This window comes from Chinchilla lanigera, unplaced genomic scaffold (assembly GCF_000276665.1).
Source record: "Chinchilla lanigera isolate Chin_1 unplaced genomic scaffold, ChiLan1.0 scaffold00002, whole genome shotgun sequence".
Taxonomy (NCBI): Eukaryota; Metazoa; Chordata; class Mammalia; order Rodentia; family Chinchillidae; genus Chinchilla; species Chinchilla lanigera.
Genome location: NW_004955403.1, coordinates 26,117,312 through 26,143,694, shown reverse-complemented (window position 1 = coordinate 26,143,694; position 26,383 = coordinate 26,117,312). Strand labels below are relative to the sequence as shown.

At 34.1% G+C, this 26,383-nt stretch overlaps 1 protein-coding gene across 2 annotated transcripts in view; it reads left to right on the top strand.

Annotated features, from left to right (window-relative positions):
• Positions 1–26,383, top strand: part of Tenm3 (teneurin transmembrane protein 3) — a 613,899-nt gene that overhangs the window by 391,123 nt on the left and 196,393 nt on the right. For both annotated transcript variants that reach the window (XM_013513154.1, XM_013513152.1), the window contains exon 4: positions 24,361–24,598. In XM_013513154.1, coding sequence (XP_013368608.1) covers positions 24,361–24,598 — 238 coding nt within the window. The remainder of the gene's footprint in view (positions 1–24,360; positions 24,599–26,383) is intronic.

The following is a 26,383-nucleotide window of genomic DNA, read 5'->3' as shown; positions in this document are numbered from 1 at the left end:
CCTTCCATCTCTTGGTCCACTCTAGTTGTTTATTTATTTATTTATTTTTTTGTTTTTTTTCTCCGGTACCGGGAACCGAATTCACGACCTTGCGCATGCCAGGCAGGCGCTTTTGCCGCTGAGCTAAATCCCCAGCCCCTCACTCTAGTTATTTAAAGGGTTAAATATTTACTCAGTAGCCCAGTAATTGCATTCTTAGATATTTATCAAACAGACATAAAAATGTTAAGAGCTATAAAATATGTGAAGGGCTATTCACAGCAGTCTTACTCTTAATAACCTAAAATAAAAAACAACTCTTGTCCATCAACAGGATACATATAGAGTATTCGTACAGTGTTGGGTTATTAAACAGTAGAATAAAACGAGCTATTGCTGCACACAACAATATGAATGTATTGTTAAGCAAACGAAGCCAAGCATAAGAGAGTGCTGTATGATTCTAAGTACATGAATACACATGTATTTGTGTGTGTGTGTGTGTTATATGTGTGTGAATACACATGATGAAAGATACCAGATAGTGGTTCCCTTAATTAGGGGGGGAGAGGAAGGAAATTAGAAATGGGTACAAGGAACATTCTGGGTAAAGGAAATGTTCACTTTCTTGGATGGTTGTTGGATGTTTACAATTGTCAAACTTCTCAGGCTGAGCACTTAAGGTCTGAATACTGGAATGTATGTATACTGTATTGTATATTAATTATATCTCAATAGATATATAATAAAATCTATGAGTAAAAGTTATGAAATTTTGAATGAAAAAAAAAGGAAATATCTCATGTCTTAGTGGAAAAGTTGGTACCAAGGTCATTGTTGTGTTCAGCAATTTGAGACCATAGAGTTAAACAAATCAGGCACACGGGCTTAAAAATTGCATGATTTCTCTTGTATGAGAAGTTCCATGAGGAAGTTAGGTTGGAGGATGGGAAGATGAGAAAATTGAGAGTGGCTACTTGAAGAAGTATGACAAGTCAACAGGAGAAAACTAAAGTATTTGTGCAGAAGTAAGGGTGTAGCTGAAGCAGACAGGATGGCTGTGTCACTGTGGAGTCAGACAATATGATTTTGTTATTTTGGGTGAATAAATGTGCCTTAACGACTAACCTGACTCACAACAATCAAAAATGACAAGATTCGTAAGTGCTAGCTTACAAAATTATATGAATAGTTCCAAAAAATATAAGCACAGGATAATGCCTATTGTAAACACTCAATAAGTAGTAGCTCCTAAAAGACACAGGATGTGAAGATAATCTATATTATTAAAAGGACAGGTCTTTTTCAATTTTTTAAAAATATTTTTAAGTATATACTTTGCTTCTTGTATTTTCTTCTTTAAAATTTGAAACTAGTATTAAGTAAATCAAATACATGAGCTTAAATATTGCATGATTTGTCTTATATGAGTTCAATATATAAATAAAGTGCAAAATAAAAGATAATCCAAAAAAAAGAGAGGGGAAAAAGTTATTGTAATCCAGCATAGACAGCATATCCAAAAGTGTATCTTGATTTAGTATAATTATCTCATGTGTTTTATATATTTTTGGCCTGTTAGTCTGGTTGTTAATCTGTATGTTTGATAATTAACTCTATAAGTATTTATAAGTAAACAAATCTGATGCTGACAAAATAAAGGGGGGTGGAAGGGGGAAAAAAAGAATTCAGATGTGTACCAATTCCCCATAGTAATCATTATGTACTGTAATTCAGTGATCATTATATACTGCAAGCATGTACTAATAAAAATTCAAATAAATTAAAATTTGAATAAAAGTAACTATACAAGAAATCACTGGAATGAGCATTTTAATATTTTTCCCAACTGTATATACTTAGGGTACAAGACTACAAAATTTCAAATAATGTAACTTAATTATAACTTGCTATGAAACAGAAAACGAAACCCATTCTGACACACAGCAGTTAGCAACAGTATGACTCATTAGACCAAATACTGTGGGCTAATTCTGAAGTGAGTGGCAGACTTGCAAACAGCATATTTTCTGAACAGCCGCAACCAAAGATTGGTCTTAAAATGAGAACATCATTGTAAAGATAGTTCCTTATCTACCCTATTGGTCTTTTCGCCCCCATGTAAGTAGCCATCAGTTTGGAGGCACATATCTAATGCCAAAGATAGCAGTGAAATGTTTTAGTAATCACTATACACCATCATGTTAATCTTTGTCTCAGGGATAAGTTTAATTAGTGAAACCTTCAGAAATGAAATACTCTTGACTAACTCCATAACAGAGTTCTAAATAACATAGGCAGTGTTTGGAAACCTCCTGATTTGCAGATATATATACCTGTTTTCAGTGACCTGTGATTCTTGTAAATTCTACCAAACCTGATATATCAATCACTTCTACTTAGAGCGGAGTAGGAGGAAAAAAATCAGGCATTCAGGTTAGGAAACTTTTAGTGGCTTTGAAGGGCAGTAGAAATAGCCCTACGTTTGATAAAGAGGTTTAAATTCACCTACCAACTGTCATTCATTGTTGGTAGCTGCCTGTTTCAACAGTTTGAATGATTTTAGGATCTTGTTGGAGGTCAATAATGCTACAGAGATTAGTAATACTTTAAGGTCACAGATTTCAACTTGGGTAATGGGATGGGAAGTCATGAGAGCTTCATGTAGTCCATATCTCTGTCCTCGGCTGGGCCTCTGCTGATTTTGCCTAGGTCAAACAGTATTAATCCCTCTTACTTATTGATTATCTACTGTCAATTACAAATTGTGCCAGATATTATTTCAATGAATTTCATGCATGCTTCTTAAGCCTGCAGAGGTTAAGTACATATTCTTTACATTAGAGAAATGAGATTGAAATTCAAATCCATGTCTAACAGACTCCAGAGAGATTGTTCAGTTTTTGTGTATCAGCATCATTGAAATTTAAGTAGGACTGGGGCTGGGGATTTAGCTCAGCCTGCCTGGCAAGCGCAAGGTCGTGAGTTTGATTCCTGGTACCGGAAGAAAAACAAAACCACAGAAAAAAAAAAAAAAAAAAAAAAAAAAAAAAAAAAAAAAAAAGTAGAACTTATTTGAATAATGATACTTTTTGTAATATAACCAAAAATTTGTATATACACATAGTTCTATTAAACATGTTTCTGATATTAACATCTATTTATCAAATCAATTTATCTTTAAAATGTCTATAGCACATTTTTGACAAGTTTTCAAGTGTATTTCTTGAAGTAAACATTAAACAGGCTTTTTGACACAAGAATCAAATCCTTCAATTGCTTTTTCAAGACCCTCAATCATATTTTTAGGAGAATATGACACTATTCCATTGTTGAAATTCTATTGTGACATTATCACAGCTGTTCAAAAGAAGAAGCAAGGAATAGAAAATAAATGTTGAAAACACTTTATATTTGTATTTTAACCTAGTTCCCCACATTGAAAGTACACCAAAACTATTTATGACTTCAGAGCATTGTATCAGTTAAAATTTTTGAATATTTTCTCAAGGATTTGTAGATGAGTAGTGTACTAGGGAAGCATATAAAGAGAGAGTACCTAAGCTTTCTATCAAAAATGAATTTTTGTATGATTTAATATCAAAAAGCTATTTATAGTTTTTCTCAAATGTTATATTTTATTTATTAATAAGGAAAAAATTGAGATTCGTATTGCAAACATCATTGAAATGATTATGCTTAAGCAGAAACTCTTCACATTTATCATTTATTACTACTCATTTTTAGAGAAGAATCTATATATTATTCAGGAATAAAAATAAACATTAACTACAATAAAATATGAAAAAAAACGAATCATTAAAGACATTCAGCTTAGCATATTTTCCATTTCATGTCAGATGCAGGAAAGAATTTTGATTCAAAAAACTTAGGTCTTATACATGCTGCCTTTTCTATTCATGGCTCAAGATACTTCCTCACAATTTATCCAAAGTCCCATAATTTTTTATTACAATAAACTTGAAAATTTATGGTTAGTTATGGGAAGCTAGAAATTTTTGTATGCTTTTTGTGTGCCTTTTTAAATCTTCAAAATAACTAGTCATGTCAAATTCGTTTCCATGACATGTGGATTTCTACTCTTAGCAGAATTGCAATTTACCACTTTAATATTTATTACTTATTTATTCATTAATATATTCTTCACTTTATTCCAGAAAGGACATTTATAGGAAGGGTTTACTTATAGATTGTTATCATTTTCTATGCATTACTTCATGCATTTATTTATTGCCATCTCTACTACATTGTATTTATGAAACTTGTCCTTTAGTAATTCTTTGATTTAGAAATGAAGGAAGCATCTTTAAGCAAATAGATTCTCCTCAGGCACTATATAAATAATTATTTAAAATGTTAAAGCATTTTATTGAGCCATTTATAAGTGCAATACATTAGATAGTATAACTCAGACATTAGAATAGCATCTTTTTCCTTTCAGATTAATTTCAAATGATATAGATATAGCTGAAGTTTTAATTTGAAATGGCAAATAGCCTTTTAATATACCTAAAATTGGTTATATTTCTGTTCCTGTTCCTCTTCATATCCTTCCTCTTTCCTGCAAACTGTCGCTCTCTCATGATTTGGTAGTAAGAAAGTAATCTTCTCAATAAAATTTCTTTTAGAAAGAAAAGTCTTTACAATGCAATTGCAGAGGGTTTAGGCTGCTCATAGAATTACATTTTTTTCTTTTCAAAGATAATAAGGCAATTTCTTTACATAAATAATTATTAGAGATAAGCCTTAAATCTGTCCTTATCCAGGTTGTATCCCCAACTTTTGCTAAAACCTGTAGCTAATTTCAACTTTCTAGTTCTTCATTTTATGACCAATTTTTGCCTTTGAACTACAGTGTAAGAAAATGTCTTTACTGAGGAATCAGTTAATGATTTTTTTTTTCTTAAGAACTGGTTCACATAGAAAGGTAACTTTGTATAGAACACACGTACACACATGCACATGGACACACCTGTGCACACATCGCACACTAGGAATACAAGTAAAACAGGAAATCAGGATAAAATCAGTGGCTCATATCATGTTATCCTTATATATTTTCAAGATGTTAAGCACTGGGAGAAATCAGTTAAAGGATATACTAACCCCTGTATTATTTCCTAAACGGCATACAAATCTTTGGTTCTCTCAAAATACTCAGATGGGAAAAACAGCTGGTTGGCAGACTTTTTCTTAAACTGCCAGATCATAAATATTGTGGGCTTTTCAGTGTCAGGGCAGCTAATTCAAATCTTTTGTTATGGCACAAAAATGAAAGAGTGAGGCTGTGTTGCTTATAACTCTACAAACACAGGCAGCAACAGACCACACCTTGTAGAATTCTAACTTAAAAAGAGACACAAGCTTTTCATTTTCTATCTGGTAATACTTTCAAGAATTAAAATGATAACAAATTGATTGTATATATTTATAATGCTGTAATTTGCAGCCCCTATTGTAATTTTCTTAACTTTATAGGTAAAGCATAGCAATTTCATTGACTGTAAACATTCTTGAAAGCATCACTTCGGTATCATGCTTCTCTGGGAAATCCTCAACTTAAAGTTACTTCTCTCCGAAAAATAGGAAATAGTGTTTGGACAGAACATTGTATTAAACAAATAACATTGAATTTGTATTGTGATTCTCATCCCTAAACATGGGTAGTAATGAGTTAAGAAGGTTCTAACTTAAAATAGCTGTTTTCTGTGCTTTCCCTCATGTTGCCCCTTCATTATGTTCTACAGTTGAAGACTCTCTGGAAGAGTTTGGGCTGTGTTCCCTCGCTCTAATTTTCGGGATGTCATAAAGCATCACTCTAAGCAGAATTCAACTTTAAGAGCACAGTCAGGCTTACATATATTTAGACAATGCAAAGAAATTCCATTCTATAAAATTGTGGGTTTTATTCAGTAGATTTTTTGTGTGTGTGCTTAACTTGTTTTCCATCCACCGTACCTACTACTCACCCAAAGATCGCACAACAGCTCCCTCACACATGCACACACACACCCCACATACCCTATGTGCACCCTCCATGCTGTTGCTAGAATAGTCTTCATAAAAGGCATCTCTGACCTTGTCATTCATTTTCTTCACATTCAAATGATGTAGTGGAACAAGGCAAGATGCATCAAAACCTTTATTCTGCCTATTTTCTACCTTCTTTCCGACCAAATCCGTATTTCTTCTGCCCACTACAGTACCCATATACCCGCTTTATGCTCTAACCACTCTGATCAGTTTCTTCATTATGTTCGTTCTCACTTTCATGCTTTTACCTTTTTCCCAGTTATCCTGAATTTCTCTGCCTGGAATCCGTATTCTTCAGAGCAACTCAAGCAGTATCTGATTGGAAAGCTGTCTGTGAATCTTTCATAAGTCAGCATATTTCATCTCTCAGATTATTTACCAGATAATATTTGATCCCTTTGTATGTTTGTATACTGAAAAGTAGGAAGGCAAGTCGAAAAAGAAGCTTGAAAATCAGACGTAGTGAAGGCTTTAAAAGGGTAGGAAGGGAAATTGTATTCACTTTAATTTTTCACGCCTGAAAAATACCTGGTATTTAGTGTAGATTTGTTGTACAAATTATTGAGTGAATCAGTGAATGAATAAATGAAAGAGATAATTGTTTTTTACTCTTTGGAATTTAATATCAGCTCAGGAAGCAGTTCTAAAGATGTTAAAAGTTTAGACTCCATTCTGTAGTGCTGGTATATTGAAAAAATTAATATTTGAAAGGAATTTCTGTTTAACCAGTAATTACATAGGGAAGTATGATGGTCAATTTTAGGAATAACAGCAGACTCACTGACAGGTGTATCTGCTATCTTAATGACAGAAAATTCAGTGAATCTGGAAGGAAATACAAATTTGAGTATATTTTATTAATATTAATATATGGTTTTATCAGTATTAACTTATTAATATGATTATTTGCACATTAATAGCACTTATTTTATCTAGTTTCAACAATCTGTATGATTCCTCAACTCAGGTAACTGAGATAGCTCACATAGGAATTGTGACATACACACATTTCTAAACCACTATGAACACATCTAAAACCTAATTTGCTGTCTTTCCTCCTTCAAGGAATCCCCTTTTCTCAATTCTTTCTTTAAATATCCTATCCTCAATCAAGCCTGTTCCAATGACCCAAACTAAAATTTGAGTCCCCTCCCTAGCAGTTCTCATTCCTGCTTTAAGTTTCACCAATGTCACCTTTCATATCATGTGAACTATTGTGTTTAGGTATATTCCTCACACCCTACATTTTAAGCTCCCCAAGGACAGAGATTTTTGTGTATGTATGTCTGATTTTAGCCATTATATCCCTTATTCATTTGAAATATTCAGCAAATACTTGTAGAATGAATGAGTGAGCCATTATGAATCTGCTCAGCTTCCGTGCTTAAAAAGATGTTCATCGCTTCATTGCCAAATTGTTGTCCTGTGACCCTTGTATCTGGTTAATTTTCTGTTGACCTCTTTTTTCATAATTCTCTTAAAAGAAACCCGAGCTGGCCTGCCAAATCAAGTACAAACTCTTCCACTGGGAGCTTTAAGTCAGCTGTTGATTTCACTTTGGGTATTCAGAACTCTGTCCTAAGTTGCCTCCCAAACTGGTGTCTATTGGTCTTCAGTATTCCTTATAATTGCCACTTTGACTGTGGTAACTCAAAGTTTGGCTAAATATTAGCCTATACTTTAAGCCTTACAAACTCACCCTATACAAACCAAAGGTTTTTAATTCATCTTCCTTGTATAGTTTGAAGTTTATTTCACAACCACTCAACATTTTGTACTAGCTGTTTCACGTATAAAGTCAAGTAGGACATAAGCCAATAAACCAATAAACCAACCATCTTTTGTAGAACCCAGTATTTAAACATGATTTACTTAAATGTTGGGTAAATAAAATTTGAACTCGTGGCTTGGCAGCAGTAAACCATTGTTGATGCAAGAGAGAGAATAAAATTGTGAAAACAAATTGTTGGTTAAGTGCAGGATAGATTGGATTGAGATGCCAGCATTTCTGGTTTTCACAGGGCTCAGATCTGGTCAACAATTTTTATTTAATTTAATAAACAAGAGATAGAAAAAAGAAAGAATAATGTGGTCTAGACAGGACAATACAATGAAAATGCAGAGGAAGAAATAATATTCAAGAAAACTTTTAATAAACATCAAACTTGTTGATTAAATAAAGGATCAGAGAGAGTAAAAGTAACAAATACTATGAAGCTTCCATACAACATGGTGATTTCAGCAGAAAAGTGATATAACTGAGAAGAAATGCTTAGAGCAGAGTGTGCAGGGGGAGGAGGAATTTAGGTTTGCACAGATTGACAGTTTACAGGCAGAGGATAAGAAATATATTTCAAGAGGTTTTAGAGTAAGAATAATGACATTAGCTATAAAGAACATTTTTAAAAAAACTATCTACAGGTTTGAACCCCCTTCCACCCCCATGTGAATGTGCCATCAAGATTGTTAGGACTTATATTTTACACAAAATTCTAAAAATCATATTGTTTTGTCTATCTATCTGTCTGTCTATCCATCTATCTGTCTATCCATCTATCTATCTATCCATCTATCTATCTATCTGGCAGTGCTGGGGATTGAGCAATAGTTATTTTGCTGCTCTGGTAGAAGGAAAGTTATATTAAGTGGAACATTTGTACTAGTATAATTTTGTTACAATTCTCATGTTAAATTTAGTGAGTCAGTGCCTGATATCAAAGGAAGAGATTCTCTGTGAACTCACTTACCTGTGAGAGAACAAAAGTTGAAATTTTGGTTCCTGTGAACGGATGGCATGATGTTGAAGTGGGTTGTTTCTATTGCTGCTTCTGTTATTTAAATAGGATATAACTGTGCTTGAGAATCATTAGAAAATAAAAATCAAATCTTAATCAGTCTTGAATTTTTTAAGTTAAAAAAGAGGTTCAAATTTACCTGGTAACCTAGGTAGTTTAAGAAGTGGAGACAAAAGCTGTCATTTTTTTCTTAGTATGACACTATTAATAATGGAATGTAAAGCTATTTGGGAAGTTTGCTGCTTTTCTTGTCTTTTCTCTTGTTCTTACTCTTTTCTATGGTCTAAATGAAAGGAGAATAAAGCAAAAATGAAGATACTATACTGAATTCACTGTCTCTTTGTGAACCACATATCTCTGACCTCAAAGTAATTTTTTGAAGAAATACTTCTTCAGAGTTCTATTCTTCATTTCCTTTCCTCTTTATATGTCTCTTTTACCAACATTTTCAGGGACCTTCACAAAGAATTTTTTTCAATTAAGATGGCAACTATATCGTGATATGACCATTTCTTTGGTAACTTACGTTTTTGACAGGCCTATTAGATCTTCCCAGTTATAAATCTTCACATTTCTGACTTGTCCTGAAATCAGAAAGTATTTTTATTTTGTGAGTTTTTACGAGCAGCAAGCATGAGTGAAGACAAGGCAGATACCATAGCCCTTTGATGAATCTGTTTTAACTCAGTGCCAGGGCAAATATTTACCTCAAGCCTGATGATTCCACTTTGAGTGCTGATCATACGTGGTGCAATTTTGAATGTAAAGAATGTATGTAAGTGAGGTCACTTCTCATTTTTATGTGTATAGTGATGTGTATAACTTGAGTTTTATAATTTCATTGTTAAAAGTTAGTGTTCTTGTTTAAATACTTTCTCTCTTGTTCCAGTAACCATTTAATTGTATTTTGATGTCATTCAATTTTGATGAATATGTAAAAAATCAAATTTTATATTTAAAATATGTTATCTTTAATTACATTGAAATTTGAAAAGCATATTCCTAAACATGATTTAAATTGTGCTTGTGATCTTTCCTAATACTCTATTTTTACAATACCCATAATGTTAAAATATCTAAATTACTCAGGCATATTAACAGATAAAGTGAACAGTTTTTTAAAAAGTACTTTGTTTTGAATATAATATATGAAATTGTTTGACTATTTTGATGTCCTACAAAATGTATAAATATGGTAGCATTTGATCAAAGTAAGAAAATAGTTAACACTTCTTTGTAAATCAGAAGGCAATTGCCTTCTAATAATGCTGGCTCAAATATTTGCCAGTAAAGTGTGGTGATAATCAAAGATGAGCCTATGGGATTGTGTTTTGTAGTACTGTTTGACTTAATAATTATAATAATCCCTTAAGACTGATAGGAAAAATATATTATGCTTACATTAGCAACTATTGTGAGTTTGTAAAGAATAACCTACTAATGCCAAGATTTAGTACAAGGACAAGAAAATGAATGAATATGATCTTCTTCTTTCAAAATCATTACTTTTAGAGATTTCTAAAAACTAATATGTTTTGTGGTTTTTAGCATGAGAGATACTCACTTTAGAAAATTTCTAAAATGAGACAAAATGCTGCCCACATACTGAAAAATGTTTACCTTTTTATAAAATTTGAAAATCACATCTAAATTACTTTTTGTCTGTGTGCCCCTATTTAAATGCAATGTATGTAGTTCCCTATAATGGAAAAATGCTTCTACCATCACTCACTGCTGAATTAGGGTCTCCATATTGGACCTGACTCTATCCCCAGACTCAAAATAAAGCAAATATTTCTTCAATTCAAAATTGAATTTCTACACTAATATCCTAAAACTGAAATTTCCCCTTCATATTTCTTCTTGATAGCATGCCTGAAACAAAAATGACAAAAATAATTATTCTTCTGTAAATTAGTGTGGGAAGCTTTGGCATTACACTGTGACCGCTGTCAGATTTTTTTAATTTTCCTGAACATTTTGCCACCTGTGAAGCAGAAATAACTACCTATAGTTTAAGATGGCTGCAAGATTAACTAAGATAATATATGTAGAGCACATAACATAATAAGCCTATAAGCATTAATATTTAAAAATTTCCTTTTAACTTTTTGCACTAAGAATTTATAAAGTTATACTGAGCCTAAATTTTGGAGTTACTGAGTAATTAATTTACTTATAACCAGCAAAATAGAATAAAGTAAAATACCTGTGAAATAGAGAAACAATATGTAAGTTCCTTGTTTTTTTGTGAAGAGGATTATTTTTTAAGCATGCAGTATTTTTGAGTATCAGGGGTTAAAGGAATTACTATATACTGGATATGGATGTGTTGGAATGTTTTAAGAAATCGATTTTCACTAATGGAGAGAATGTTTTTAAAGTGAACTGTTGCCATTCCTCAGTCAACCACATACAGCAGAAAAAATTCAAGTAAACACTGCAGGAGAGACAAGCTCTTCCTTACAGAATTAATGAGAATTGCAGTGATCTTCCAAGGGGAATTAGAATTTGAAGAACCTTTTCCATGTGCATTATTCCCTAATGTCTAGAACCAGATAAGTAGCCTCTAATTTTAAATGTGCAATTATCCAAACAAGATGAATGTGCAAGACAGAGCTGGATAAGAATGTCTACCTTAATGTTAATATTTTTATTCTCTTTTATAAGACACACATAGTTGGCAAAGCTACATTTCTGCAAGATCCTGAAAGACACAGTAACTCAGGAGAGATACAGCCAGCTTTATCTTGCATCAAGTATGGAAATATGGCCCAAGGGAGATACATCCAAGAATAAGCCCCATGCCATTGTCCTTTATAATGCTTTTGATCAGTTGTTTTATCTTGACTAGATTTATATTTTATTAAATGCAAACTGATAAAGCATGGTAGCATTTGAGAGATAGAGTTATCAACCAAAGCTTTAAAATGTGTATATGTATTTTGTTAAAGCACTAGAGAATCATGGAATATTTTTAACTGGAAAAAAAGACCTTAGAAATCATAATTTATCGCCCTAATGTTACAGATAAAAGGAATCAACACTAGGAACATAGAGTATATTAATTATACAACTAGAAAATAAATATATTGTTTATGTTCAAACTAAAGAAAATACGTAAGAATTGCCTTTTTCATATATAGCTCTATAATTTATGTATTAATAAGATTCTATTACAATTCTGAGTCTTTAAAATATGAAAATGACTTATATTTGAGGTGTTTGAGTTTCAGTACTTTTGAAACTAATATCTGAACACTAGCTTATTCTTAAAAATGAATTAATATATTTTAAGAACAAAACATACTTTTGTAGCACAAACTCAAGCATCATTTGATTATTACTGCTATATTCAGATATAACATGTTTTCCATACTGGGCAGATAATGTGCAGGTTGACTGGTGATGACCTTTTGAACTATGTGGTTTTTGCAGGTACTTTGCATATATTATAATACTGTAGTTTTTCTAAAATATTTGGGTTAAAGTAAATATATCCAAGAATGTGCAAACCAGAATGTAGCAGAATCAAGTGGATTATTTTTTATTGATAAATTCTCGTAATACAACTTTTACTTTAGTTTTAAGAATCATCATGATTTTGAACAGAAAGGAATATTTATTGTAAACCTTAAGCAGTCTTTCTGAAACCTGAAAAAGATTTGTGAAAACAGCCTGCAATAAAAATCATACACGCTTCATAAAACACTACTTGATAGATATCACTTGCACCATTAAGAACTAAATGACAAAGGATGTAATTTCAGTTCTGGCATGCAATATTAATCGAAAGCCTTTAAAACATCTTGCTGATGGGAACCATGACAACGTGACATTGAAGAATTATGAGCTAAAGACATCTATCTTAATCGGATTTTCAAAGTAAATGCCATAAAAGATAAAGTTGTTTCATTCTTCCTTACATTTTCACATGTTTTAGTGGATACATAATTGCTTATATGTTGCTTTAAATGCTAAGAATACCAGTTCAGTACTTTAAAATATGAGTTCAGCACACAGGGCTGAAGCAAATTTTGCGTCAGTGTACCCTGCAATACAGAAAATTATTTCTGCAGTAATATAGGTGTTTTAAGCTGGTGATATGTTATTTTAAAATAAGCACTCATTGATTCTAGATATGTTAGAGATATAGTTAGGTATATATTTGGCTTTATAGATTCGGAAATGAAAATAGAATGTTTGTGAAGCCTTTTCTGTAGGAAGGAAAAATATCTTACAAAAACAAATAGGAAATATGGGAAAAATATCTTACATGAATGTCTCTGAAATTATGGTAAAAACTTTGTATTATTTCATTTGCATTAAAAATTGCATGAAAAATACCTGGAAATTAAGAAATTACATTAAAATAGCACTTCACCATTTATAAATAGACTTTTAATATATATTATCTCTTTTAATCCTCACAATACTTCTCCACAAGTTATTAGTACCCCCATTTTACAGGTGAGGAACTGGAAATTTTAAAATAGGAAGTTGATTTACACAGTTACCAAATTTAGAACCAGAGCTTGAAATCACCTCTCAAGGATTGAATGTTTGTATCTCCCAAAGTTCATATGTTGAAGTGTGAACCACCTGTGTGACTATATTTAGAGATGAGGCCTCTGAGGAAGTAATTATAGTTTAATGAAGTCAAAAAGGTATGGCTTTGAGCCTACAGGATTTCCATCCTTATAAGAGGAGACACCAAACCCATTGTACTCCTCTCCCACACACACCTACACACACACACACAACCATGTGAGAACACAGTAAGAACACATTCATCTCACAGCCAGAAAGCTAGCTATTTCAAGAAACCAGTGTTGCCAGGCCTTGATCCAGGACTTCCAGCTTATTGCATTGTAAAAACAAAGGCTCAGATAAAACAGACTGAGTCTCTTTGTCCTATAATTAGCTAAAATGTGTTATAACTCTGATCATAACACCTTCAAAACAGTATTGTATTTTTTTAATTGAAACATCCTGCCATCTTACATAGAAGTTTTCACAGGTGATTTTAATATTGCAGTTAGAAGTCAATTTAAATTTGATACAAAGTGATTTTCAGTGTATGTACTTTAAGATGTTGTTATAAGGACATGAGGTTATTAATTATCTTAAAGTTTTAATATAACAGAAGGTAATGTTTTAAGATTTTATCATATAGCACCTAGAATAAAGAGAATTTCAAAACTGAAAAACTTCAGAATTCAGCGCAATATCATGTTAGTCTTCTTTCATTTCTTTTTTCTTCTTCCTCTTCTTCCTCTTCCTGTTCCTCCTCGTCCTCCTCCTCCTTCTTCTTCTTCCTTTAATTTAACAGAGGGAAAATCCAAGGCCCCGAAATTGATTGGTTTATATGTTTCTATCTGTAGTGAGCTGGAGCAAGTACCCATCTCTGTGGCTCCTACATTCCCTTCTAGTCTTCTTCCCTATGAGACACTTTCTTTGTGGTAAAGGACGTATTATCTGAAATGCATAGCAAAGTCTGCATTATTTGGAATATTCTATTTGCTTTTCTTCTTCTTAAGCTACTTGTCACATAGTAATATATCTTCTACTTGCTTTTCAGTCTGCCTTATCCATTTTACAAATATGTTTTATTTGTATCATGTCATATTATCCATTTAAAGTCAGTAAAATTTAATTGCACTAAAATCAAATGCTCGTTAGGTAATGAGAGAGAAAAGTGTTTATTGATTATGTGTCAACAGTTTATTTTCAAGATCGGGACATCTTGCTTTCTGTCTCAGGTGAAATATTTTTAAATGGGTAGAAGAATATCCTAAAGCATACACGGAGACATTTTAATGGTATCTTTGTCTAGTTTTCTGTGCATGTTTATAGGTTTCTATTAGAAATGATGGTGCAAAACTATGAGTTCTATAGAGGATATATCTTCAGTATTGCTAATGTTAAACCTATGACAAAATACCATAAGGAGCAAAAGACAACCATTTATACTTTTTTCAGTGCCCTTTAAATAGTTTAGGGTGCTTATTAACTGCACACTTGTGAACAACAACAATAGAAGTCAGAATAACATCAGTGAGAAGTTACTGGCATTCAAGGGAAGTTACCTTTTACATAAAGCACACTCCAGAATGTGACTATCCAATAACAAAAGCAAATAGCAAAAACAGTCATGTAAAATGAAAAAGAGATGTATATGTTCATAAGGATGTTTTGCATAATTTGACAACTGTAAGAATGGCATTAAGAGTTTGGGAGAAAGCTTTTTAGCTGTAAAGAGGGTCTGTTCTTGCTTTCTGGAACTCTTAATTGATGTGTATAATCTTTCTTATTATTTTCTTTATTTCTTTTTAAATTGGAGCTACTTATTCATATGTAGATACTCTTTATCTCTCTGTTTATCTTTCTGTGGCTGTCTGTCTTCCTGGATCTGCTCCAACTCATGGATACTCCCTGTAGTTGTTTTTAATTTACCTTTTAAATCATACAGTCAGATTTTAATTTCAATAGCTGCCTTTGTTCTATTTATAGACAGTCCTTTTTTTCAAAACTGAGTCATGCCTTTTTTCATAATGTCTAATCCCATGTTACAATTTTATTTTACCTCTTTAAACCTTTTTTAAACATTTAGGTTTATTTAATGGTTATACTACCTGAAACTTTGAGAAGACAAATTCCTGTTGGTTTTTTCTTTTTGTTTTTGTGTTTTTCTGTAAACTTTTGCTCAAGGCAGATTGTTTTCTCTTAAGTTTTGTAATTTTAGGCTTCAAACTCTTTTGCAGGAGGAATTTATCTGTACAAATTCTCTATGACTTGGATTGACAGTATACTCTTCTAAAAAAGTTTTGCAGTGGCTTCTGCTTCAGTCAGGAACACTGCTGACCCAGGACTATGTTTAATATTAATGGCTTGGATTAGGATTCCAGAAGCATGTTGACAGCATGTTTCATCCTCATACTCCAACCCCAAGGAAGCCTGGCCAGTGGTTAAAATTTCAGTTGTTTTCTTCTCCATCCAGTTCTCAGAACAACACAGCAAAGTTTCATGTTCCTTTTGCAATGGACATACTTTTAAAGTCTACTCTTTGAGGGTCTGGGCACAGTCTGTGAGGTCTGAAGTTACAGTTGAAGCAGTATGTCTTAGCTCCTCTTTGTACATTGCAGGTTACAGAGATTGCCAACCCTCAGAGAAGCTCCAGTGTCCGCTCATAGGCTGTCCGCATTTTTTTCGGTCTCCTTTGTTTTTGTCTTATCTTTTCTTTTTCAATTCACTTATATTAACCTAAAGTATAAGTGTCATTGGTAGCATGAAACTGTTGACTGTGCTGTTCAGTGCTATACCCTCAATTCCTGGAAAAGACCCAGGTAAGTGATATATATCCAGTAGATAGGCTGAATGAATTAATCCCAACTATATTTATTCTATTGGACCTGGCAGTTCTGGGTGTTTTATCGTGAGGAATTTGACAGGTAATCCAGGTCGCCACAGTGATTCAAACAGAAAATATAGTGAACTCAAAGGAAAATGAAAATGCAAAGATGTAAAGGCTCATACTTTATTTCTTCCAATGTCCGTATCAAAGAATGACCTTCCAGATACTAAAGCAAATTTCCATTAATCCAATAAAGTATAATAGTATGTCTCTTCTCACAGAAGTAACACCTCTAGTCAGTACAAGTTTTCCTATTTAGTATCGCTGAGGTTTTTCCTACTGAAATATCTTTATATAAATAGCCTGACAACTGCCTGTCTGATGAGACTGACAAATACAATATTGTTTACTTATATAGCATCTTGGAATTTTTTTAACATTTTGAATTTTCACTTGATTTGTGTGCAACTATGAGACAGATAATTTATGGTGGTGAAAATTTTTACACCATGCTGTATTTTAACAAAGAACTTGCAGAAGTATTTAAACAGACCATGCACATTCAAACTTGCCTTACGTGAGGACCCTAGAAAACATAGTCAATGAGAAGAGCAGATTTATGTGCAAGTGGTTTTCTGAGTGAGAAGAGGACTTTCTTTCCTGAGCTCCACCATTCCTGTATAGGTGCTTATCTTATTGATCCAGAACTCCCTTGGGGTAAAAGGAAAAGAAAAGACAGTACCTTGTGCACTTGTGCTTTGCTATGAGCTCTGCTGAGTCTGCGGTACAACTGTAGTATTCCTTAACGCATTTTCTCTAGCAAAATTTTTACTTAATTGTTTTTTCTTCATAAGGTAGTAATGACTACTAAATGTCTGCAACAAATACGAAGCTTTCTGGGCTTAGGAGACATTTTATTTATAATTTACTGTTTTCAGTGTCATGAAAATTCTGTCTTTATAATACCAGCTTTCTAGTAGTTCCTGAGCTATTGCTAATGAGGGAAGTGTTACCTGGTTTATCACTAGAAAAATCAAGGGAAATTTTAGTAAAGCCGTAATGAGAGGATAATGATACAAAAAGATTAAGCTAAACCAAGAATTGTATTAAGATTTTTTTGAAATCCATAATTTACTGTGATTGGGTCTTTGTGTACTGGGAAGATCCACCCAAATCTGTGCTCACTACAGTGAAAATTAATATGGTGAAACAATACAGAAAAAAGACTTTTATATATTTTGGTTTGGTGGCCTGTTTTAAGAAAGAGTTAGTTGAAGAAAAATTACATTTTATTTGAAACAGTTAGAGGAGATAGTTCAGAAGTGTGATGAGAATGAATCCATTTTAGTATACAGAAACAAAGGTTTTCTTCAATCCTGCATTTGCTAATCAGCAGTGCATGGGTTTGACTCCTGTTCAGAGTTCATCTAGTCTAACATGCTCTGTGTATCAGGTTATAATCCTAGTAGCGAAGACCAGACTTAATCCTCTGCCATTGCTACCATTAGTATTGGAGAGTAAGCCGCCAGACACAGCTGCATGACCAGTAGGTATTCTGCACAATAGTACTTCCCAGGTTTCTCTAGCAGTCTTGTCACCTTAAAAGGTTTCATTCAGTTCTCTCACTTTCACTCTTCTCCTCTGTTCCTATCTCTGTTTCTCCCTGTCCCTCTTCCTCTCTTTCTCCCATCCTCTTGCTCTCTCTCTGTCTCTCTGTCCCCTCTGTTGTGTGTCTCTTCCACCTTCTTCCTTTGATCCCTCTGTTTGCTATTATCTACCCCTCCATCCTTCCTTTTGTGTTTTGCTAGCAGACTTAATTCAAATTGTAATTATTCTAAATTAGAACAACTTTCCGCCCTTAGGTTCTGTCTCCCTTCCAAATTAGGCTGTTTCTTCCCTGGAGGGCTCTGTAATCAACCCTCAACAGAGATCTAGGGCAGAAAGAGGAGTAATAGTGAAGGAAGTGTGGGGCAGAGCCGCTGAGTAGCAGGTGGAGGTACCTTTCCAGTGGTGCACACCTGCGCAAACAAGTGCCAGCCCCACCCGCTCCTCTTTCTCATCTCACAGTCAGCTTTCACTTCCTCCCATACAAACACAGCCCACACATACAAATGCAGACAGACTCTTGGAGGTATTTCATCTCCCAGCGGGCATTACTTTCTCTCCTACCTCTCCTGTTTAATAGTCTGTTTGCACTCTGTGCCCAAGACCACAGCCTAGACCTGTTAACTTTGGAGGAGCTGGAGCTGATTTGTCCTTTGACAATTCGGAATCTTCCTGTGGTAGCTTTTAATTAAAAAAATTAGGCAGGCATGATGGCCAAGCTCATAGTCCCTGCTGCTGAGGAGGCTGAAGCAGGACTACGTGAGCCCTGGCGTTGGAGACCAGCCTGGGCAACATAACAGAATCTTATCTTAAAAGGGAAAAAAAAAAATCAGGGAAATTAGGCCAGGTAAGTTCAGACACTAGATACCCACTTTTCTTTTCCTTAATCCAACTCTGTAGCCAAACTAGATGAAAAAAGTCACTCAGTCTATTTCATGACTATAAGATCAGATTCCTGAGAACTGGCAAAAGATTGGTGTGTTTTTTACTCCCATGGTATTCTGAATTGTTCTTACCTATGAAAGACATACTAGACTGTGTGTTCTTATTTCTTGCAATGAAGATGTTAGTTGCTGACAAAGCTCTTCTATTATTTTGTTTTTCCTCATGATGATCTGTCCTGAAGGGACTTCCCTACTCAGTAATAGGCCCCTTTTCCCACTTAGTTATGGCAGGCACTGTCTTTTAGATCCTTTAAGTATCACTGTAAAACAGATGTAGTCACCAGGGGGCTGGGGATTTAGCTCAGCGGCAAAGCACCTGCCTGGCAAGCGCAAGGTCGTGAGTTCGGTTCCCGGTACCGGAGAAAAACCAAAAAAAAAAAAAAAACAACAAAAAACAAAAAAAAAACAAAACAGATGTAGTCACCAAGTGCTGGAATAACTTATTCCAGAAAATATTCCATGTGTATTGTAATTTGTCTCTGTGGCACAATTCAGTTCATAACAGCAGAGTTGGTACCCAGGAAGTTACCACAAGTTTCTGCCCTGACCCACACAGAGGTGTTGATGTGCTTCACTTTCACTAGCAATTGGGGATCTACAGATTGTCAAGTCTAACCAAAATCTCTCTTCTCAGCCAGTAACTTCTGTGGTTCTAGCACGTTTGTGGCCGTCAGTCCATCTTATTTTGCATGACCATGATTCATGTCAGCCATTCACCCATGCTAGAAGATTGCACACGGGAACTGACATCCTTAAGTGATAGAGCGAGCTCAGTTCTTTGATAACAAAGGTGGAGCAAAATGATCACGGTCTTTTCTGTCTAATCTCTATGAGTAATCTGATGTGAGCTTTTAAAAGTGTATTGTGTAAATTTCATTCAATTTAAAAATAAGTAACTTTCATTAAAGTTATATGAGCACTAGGATTCTGAAAAAAGAAATGCAAATGGGAAGAGTGAACCAAGGAAAGGTGCTAGTTGGGTATAATATGTACTGGCCAGTATACAGAATGCCAAGGTTTTTTGTTTTTTGAGACAGTTTTGCTGTGTAGTTCAGGCTGACCTTGAACTCCCTGTGTATCCAAGCTGGCCACAAACTCATGGCGATCCTCAGCCTTGGCCTCCCTAAGTGCTGTGATTATAGGCATGCACCACTATGCCCAGAAAGAATTTTATTACTTAAAAGGAGAAGAATATTTGAGGGAAGAAAAGGTTATTTTCTAAAATAAGGTTAACTTAATATTTTAAATATCTGTATAATATTTAAGACATAAGGAAATCATCACTGTTTTTTGGTTTAATCATATTAAATGTATCTTGTGTATTTAATATTTTATGCTTATTATATATTCTTGCATATTTCATATAATCTTTGCATTATTTGCACATCTTTAAGTGGTAGATTTTTAAATATCAAAACAGTTGTTATAGGTACAAAGAAATATTCCTAAAAACCAGTATGTGACTGACATGGTACCTGCCTGAATGAGATGACCCCTCATGGTGCTGTTCTTGAATAAATTGCATCAACCGATTTGCATATTTTTAGGAGTCCTTGAAGTACAACATTAAAAATCCAGAGAAATTTATTTTAGATTGTTCCTACCTTTCAGGCTATAAGAATTTTCTGGGAAATAAGATATGTTTACAAATTACCTTTCAATTAAGAGCAGTATCAGTTGTATCTACTTTATATCGCTTCCGTACTCTCTCATTGAATTCTTTAGTCTTTCAACAAATATTTGGTGAGGATATGTCTTTGTGTGATCCTTGGGAGCTCAAAGATGAATCAGACATGGGTATTGCCCCTAGAAAATTTAACAGGGGAGATGAGACTTACAAAATTACTTGTGGTTCAGATGGGAAAGTGAATAGAACTGTGAAAAAAGAACAGATAAAGTACTCTCTAAGAAGACTTAGAGAAAAGATAAATGACTTCAACCTAAGGAAAATAGAAGAGGTGTCATCTTTCTTAGAGCTTAAAAAGTAAGTAGGGTTTAGATACAGAAAATGGAAGAACATGTCTTTGCAGATCAAAGCAACTGAGCATACCTAAGAGGGAAGATGTGGTGCATATTGTGGGTACAAGAAACTTGAATAAAATAAAGAATATATTAAAAGGAGACATGGAGAAAAGTTTGCAAAATATATTTTGTGTTACCTCTGACCTAATGTAACATTCACCTTTAGAATTCATTTTATGCTTGATAGGCACTAAAAAAAACATTGAGAGTTTTCCAGGAGTAAAATGACATGTTCAGAACTGTGTTGCAGAAACATTAAACCTGGTGCTGTATGAAGTCTGATTGTTCCAAAGCCATTGTAACCAAAAGTTTTTCTAAAGTCTTGGTGAATCTTTGCTAAAATAAAAGGCTGTGCTTGCTGTTCTGGATATTCTTGTGTGGATCCACAAGCCCGTGTTAGATTCTTAAATGCTTTACCAGTCTCTAAGTCCAGACCTTGTCCTCTGTTTCCTCAGGTCTGTTTTGCACCTTAATTATAAAAATTTCTAAGGAACTTTAATTAAAAATAATGTTCTCTCTATTTTAAGTGTCAGTAATAGTTGCGTTTGTGTTAAGCAAATATTTTTATGTGTAAAGTGCTCCAACTCATGTAACTAATCATATTTTCCTCTTTGAGTTGGCAGTAAGATTACTTAGAACCAGATTTGTATCTCACTTTAAAAATGTATAGAACCATGCAGCAGGCATTCTTGTCCACTAACAGTAAATCTGGCTTTATCTTTCTTCCATTATTTTTCTTTTATTCTGTCTTCCTTTCTGACTGTGTTTTGCTTTATTTTATTTTGTTAGAGATGTTTACCCTTATTCTATTTTGATAAGTTCATATGGATAAATGTATACTCTGTATTTTCTGTCCTGATAGCCCAAATCTTCACTTGAGCTGAATCCTTGTATTTTGCTTCTGCTCATGGCCTGCTGCCCACCCACCCTCCCTCACATTCTGCACTTTTCTGTTCTGTTGAATTTTACATTGAATCTAGCACTCATCATCTGAACATGTTTCACTGGTGAGCCTCTTAATTGTGTGGCCAAATCAAAAGAGGTTCCAAGAGACAGAACACTTTGCTGTATTATCCGGAGTATACCACCAGGAAGAATGTGGGTACATGCTCACAGAAGAGCAAACCAGGGGAGAGCCGTAGCAGCACATTTTTGAAACCTCAAATGGAAGTTTTTCTCACTGGTTAGGTTTTGATTTGTTTTAAAAATAAAAATTGTAAATTCAACATATGGAAATGGATCCTAAAATCACTTAATTTTCAATAGCAATGTTAGCGTCCATATGCTTTACTTTTCCGTTTATACATGCCTTCTCAGGTTACTGACCTGGCGTATCCCAGGAACAGTCTAGGTCAATGTTTAGGAGGAATGGCTTAGCTATGAAAACCTGAATGACTGAGTGGATTTCACTGAATCCTTAGAATTGCACAAAGACCTAGATAGGACTATAAATTTCCCACATTACAGATGAGAAAACTGAGACACCATCGAGATGCCTGACAGGGTTAGGATTAAATTTATATTCTGACTTCTGATATGCTACTCCTTCCTACACACAGTATAACATCTAATATCCTGTTTCTGAACACATGCAAAATACGCCATTCTTTGGCAGCACCATGCTTAAAAAGATAGCCACTGGATCCATGCCTACACTTTTTTTAGGTATAGTTTTGTTAATATCCCCTTTGAAATGATTCTTTCTAGCCGGGGATATAGTTCAGTGGCGCAGCACAAGGTCCTGAGTTCAATTCCCAGTAACAAAATAAATAAAAGAAATAAAGTGATTCTCTCTTTACTCTCTATTTCCCTTCTAACCTAAGCTAAGCTCTCATAACTACAGTTTGCTGTAGCAGCTTCTTGAAATGTACCTTAAAGCAATCCATAGAGGCTCTAATCATATGCACTGATGCTGGGAAAGACAATGCTAATTAATTATATGATACCTGAATAATAAATCTTTCATGAGTTTTAAACCATTAGTTTCCTTTTTTTCCTAACACAGTTGCTGTGTGTACTATTTTAACTCTACCATTCCCTTAAAGGCTTATTTCAACTTCTGATAATTAGGCATTCTATGATGAGCACCAAAACAAGAACCCAAGGAGGATTTCTATAGCTTCTGTCATGGGGAACTTCAAGGATACAGGCTATACAAGAAGCAGTTTTATTTTCATATATTTAGGTATTAGCTATGCCTGCATTTCAAGAGTGATAAATCATTATTAAATTATATGATATGGATTATTAGCGACTATTAGAAACATCCAGTAATTACTGATGTTATGTGCTATGGGAGAAGTTACTCATCATTGTATCCTGAAAGAAGCTTGAATAATATATATTCAAAGTATTACATATCATGAATTCATGGAATCAGAATTACAATATTAGAGTGTGTTATTTGGTTTAATAATCACTGCTGGAGTTCGCATTGTAGATGAAGGATAGTGCTGTTTCCTATTCTCTTTTAATACATGCTTTTATATTAATAGGATGATTTAATGCATTACTTTAAAATTATATTGCATTTTGAACTGCATTTAGTTAAAAACTTGACATGTGTGTGGAACAATAGTAAGTTTAGCATTAAATTAAAGCATCATCTACCTGTTTGCTAAAATGTAGCATTTGTTCATTCTAGTACATCCAAAGCTAGGTAATGAGATTGAAAAGTAGGTCTCACATGTTACATTAATTTCTGATTTGTAATTTATAATTCATTAGCTTTAGGGAATTTTTTCATGGCTAGAACACAGCAGTGTATTTATATTTTGAAGTTGCTAGATCCTTTATGATTCTGACTTAGAATGAAACATTTGTACCACTGACATGGTGGCATGAGTCTCTGTGGTCACCTATGACTTACTCCAAAACGCAGCTATACTGCATACTGTGAAATTGGAAAATCTGTTCTGTGTGTGTTCTAATGGATGTAACGGTCATTAAGTATATGAGTCTTCTGACGTTGTAATCAGATGTGATTCAGTCTGTTAAGTATCCATGAAACAACATCTGCTTCACAGAGTGACCTTCTGCTAAAGAATACTTAGCGTCTATTAGTAGATCATAGTGCAGATCTGCCTTATTTGAAATGCACTAAACTAGAGTAGTCTACTGCTGTTTAGCAACTAGCTTGTAATAATTTATTGCAGTTAAATAAAGCTTAAAAAAACTCCATTAAATAATTATAGAGATTATATGCATTTCAAAAACCTTTGTGTTCTACTGAAATTACCCATTTAATTTCAGGGTTGGTTTGTTAAAAAAAGCGGAAATCGAAAGGCACATTAGGGGAGCTGGGTCAGTGTTTTCTGTAGGTGTTAATAAAACCAGATTGAAAAAAAAAATCTGAAACAAATTAAAACCAAGAGCAATTTTGCCATCTGTTGTATATTAATTAGAACTTTGTGTATCAAGGGTAAACCTGCTCTTAGAGAATGTCACTGAACACCCGCTTAATAGAATAATATGCAAATTTATTCGATTATGGATTTCTATGCAGTTTTTAATTCTAGTTCATTTACAGTGGATCTCCAAGAAATTAGTAGTGTACATAGATATGTATTTACAAATATGGATAAAGTGAACTTTCTTTTTTTTCCAGAGCAACCTGCAGATAACCAAGGCCAATCCGCCCTGCAGCCTTTGCCACCTTCCCATAAACAGCACTCTGCACAGCATCACCCATCCATCACTTCTCTCAATAGAAACTCCCTGACCAATAGAAGGAACCAGAGTCCGGCCCCGCCGGCTGCTTTGCCCGCCGAGCTGCAAACCACACCCGAGTCCGTCCAGCTGCAGGACAGCTGGGTCCTTGGCAGTAATGTACCACTGGAGAGCAGGTAACTCCTCTGTGGGAAGCTTTCAGATCATTTGAACGTTAGAGCCACACAGTTTACCTGCATAGATAGTGCATGTTCTGTAACAGTTTTTAGCATGCAAAATTGAAAAATAAACTAGTCCAATCCTTTTCTCACTAAGGGAAAGTTACCATACTTACATCCTCTATGTTTTGTCTTTCTTAAGATCAACTAAAGATTGTGGGTAATTATTTAGTTGCTGGGTCAGTGAACTTTCCCATTCTTCGCATATATTTTCTTTTACACAAGAAACAAGAAAAAATGACCTCAGTGAAATTTTTCCTTACTACTCTAATTTGTTATATACAGATTGTTAGGCAGGTAAAGACTAGGAAGGCGATATAAAATGTGATTCTCAGTCCCATACGTGTTGAGTTAGGGAACATACTTAGCAGCTACTTGACTCCCCACTCCTACACTTTCTCGGACTATATTTTGGGCATTATATCCCAGAACTGTAGTAGACTCCCAAGCGTAATACTGAGCCCAATGACCATAGGCTAAGGTTACTTTTAGTTTCTTGTAATAAACGGAGATTGGATTTACTAATTTTTTTTTTAATGTTGTTTCCTAAGACATTCTATCTTAAATAGTTCTGTTAGGAAATTCTTCGTCACAGTGAACTGAAACCTCTACCCTTGAAATTCCACCCCCTGGTTGTACTTGCAGAGCTAGTAATGTGGAACTGTACAAGTAATGCTGCCCCATTTCTGTATGATGGCCATGGGCTTTTCTCATTCTTCCAGAGGCTTCACCGGCATAATGGCCTTCCTCTGGACACATTCTGGTGTTTCAGTGAGATTCTGAAATTAGGACACTGAGAAACACAAGGTGGCTCGCCAGTGGCTAGCTTCTCAAACATAAGTATATATTAGTAAAAAAACTGTTTCGAGCTAGTCTATTTAATTATTAAATATCTCCTTATACACAAAATTTCACCTTTCTTTGGACAGAACCTTAGCAGTGGATATTTTCTTTTTATTATGTATTGTACAGCAAAGAGTTGTCCTTTACCTTTTTATTCTCTTAGAAGCCTTATAGCAAGGTTTCCCTAGCATTCCTGTTACTATTTATTTGATCATTTCCTCAAGTTTCCATTAGGCTCAGAGAAAAAGAATTATGACCATATAAAAGCCCAAAGATAGAGGACTTGACTCCCTGAGATAGTGTCCCTCAAAATATCCTGCCTTGAAGAGCCTCTAGCTAACTTCCGCATTTAAATTAGCTGTTGGATAAAGAAACTATCTCACAATGAATAAATTGCTATTTTTTGCCATGAGCTGTGTTATCTACACCAATTTGACCCTGAGGATGAACTAGCAGGAGGTCCTCACAACTGTCAATAATAAAAGCCTTTCTGTCTTTTCTTTTACTAAACCTAAGAACAGGGTTCCAATGAATACTTACCTTTTTTTATATTGTCAGCCAAGAGTAGTTGAGTTTTATTATTTATTTTGTATTATTGACCATCCTTTTGGGGAAAAAGAAAAAAGTAGGCAAATAACAAAGTTCTCTTCCTAAAAGACAGAGTCCCATATAGAGATTTCCCCCACCCCAAGGTTATTAGCACAGAACTAAATTTACCCAGTGTAATTAATTAACACAAACTGAACAACTAATCACACTGATTCACTATTGTCACTTGAAAAATTTTTATTAGGAAAAAAGTAATTTTCCAGTTAAGTCATCAAATTGAATGTGGATAATTGTATCATAGTTGACATTAATTGTCTTGACAAATATTTATGAAAAATGTCAAGTTAAATC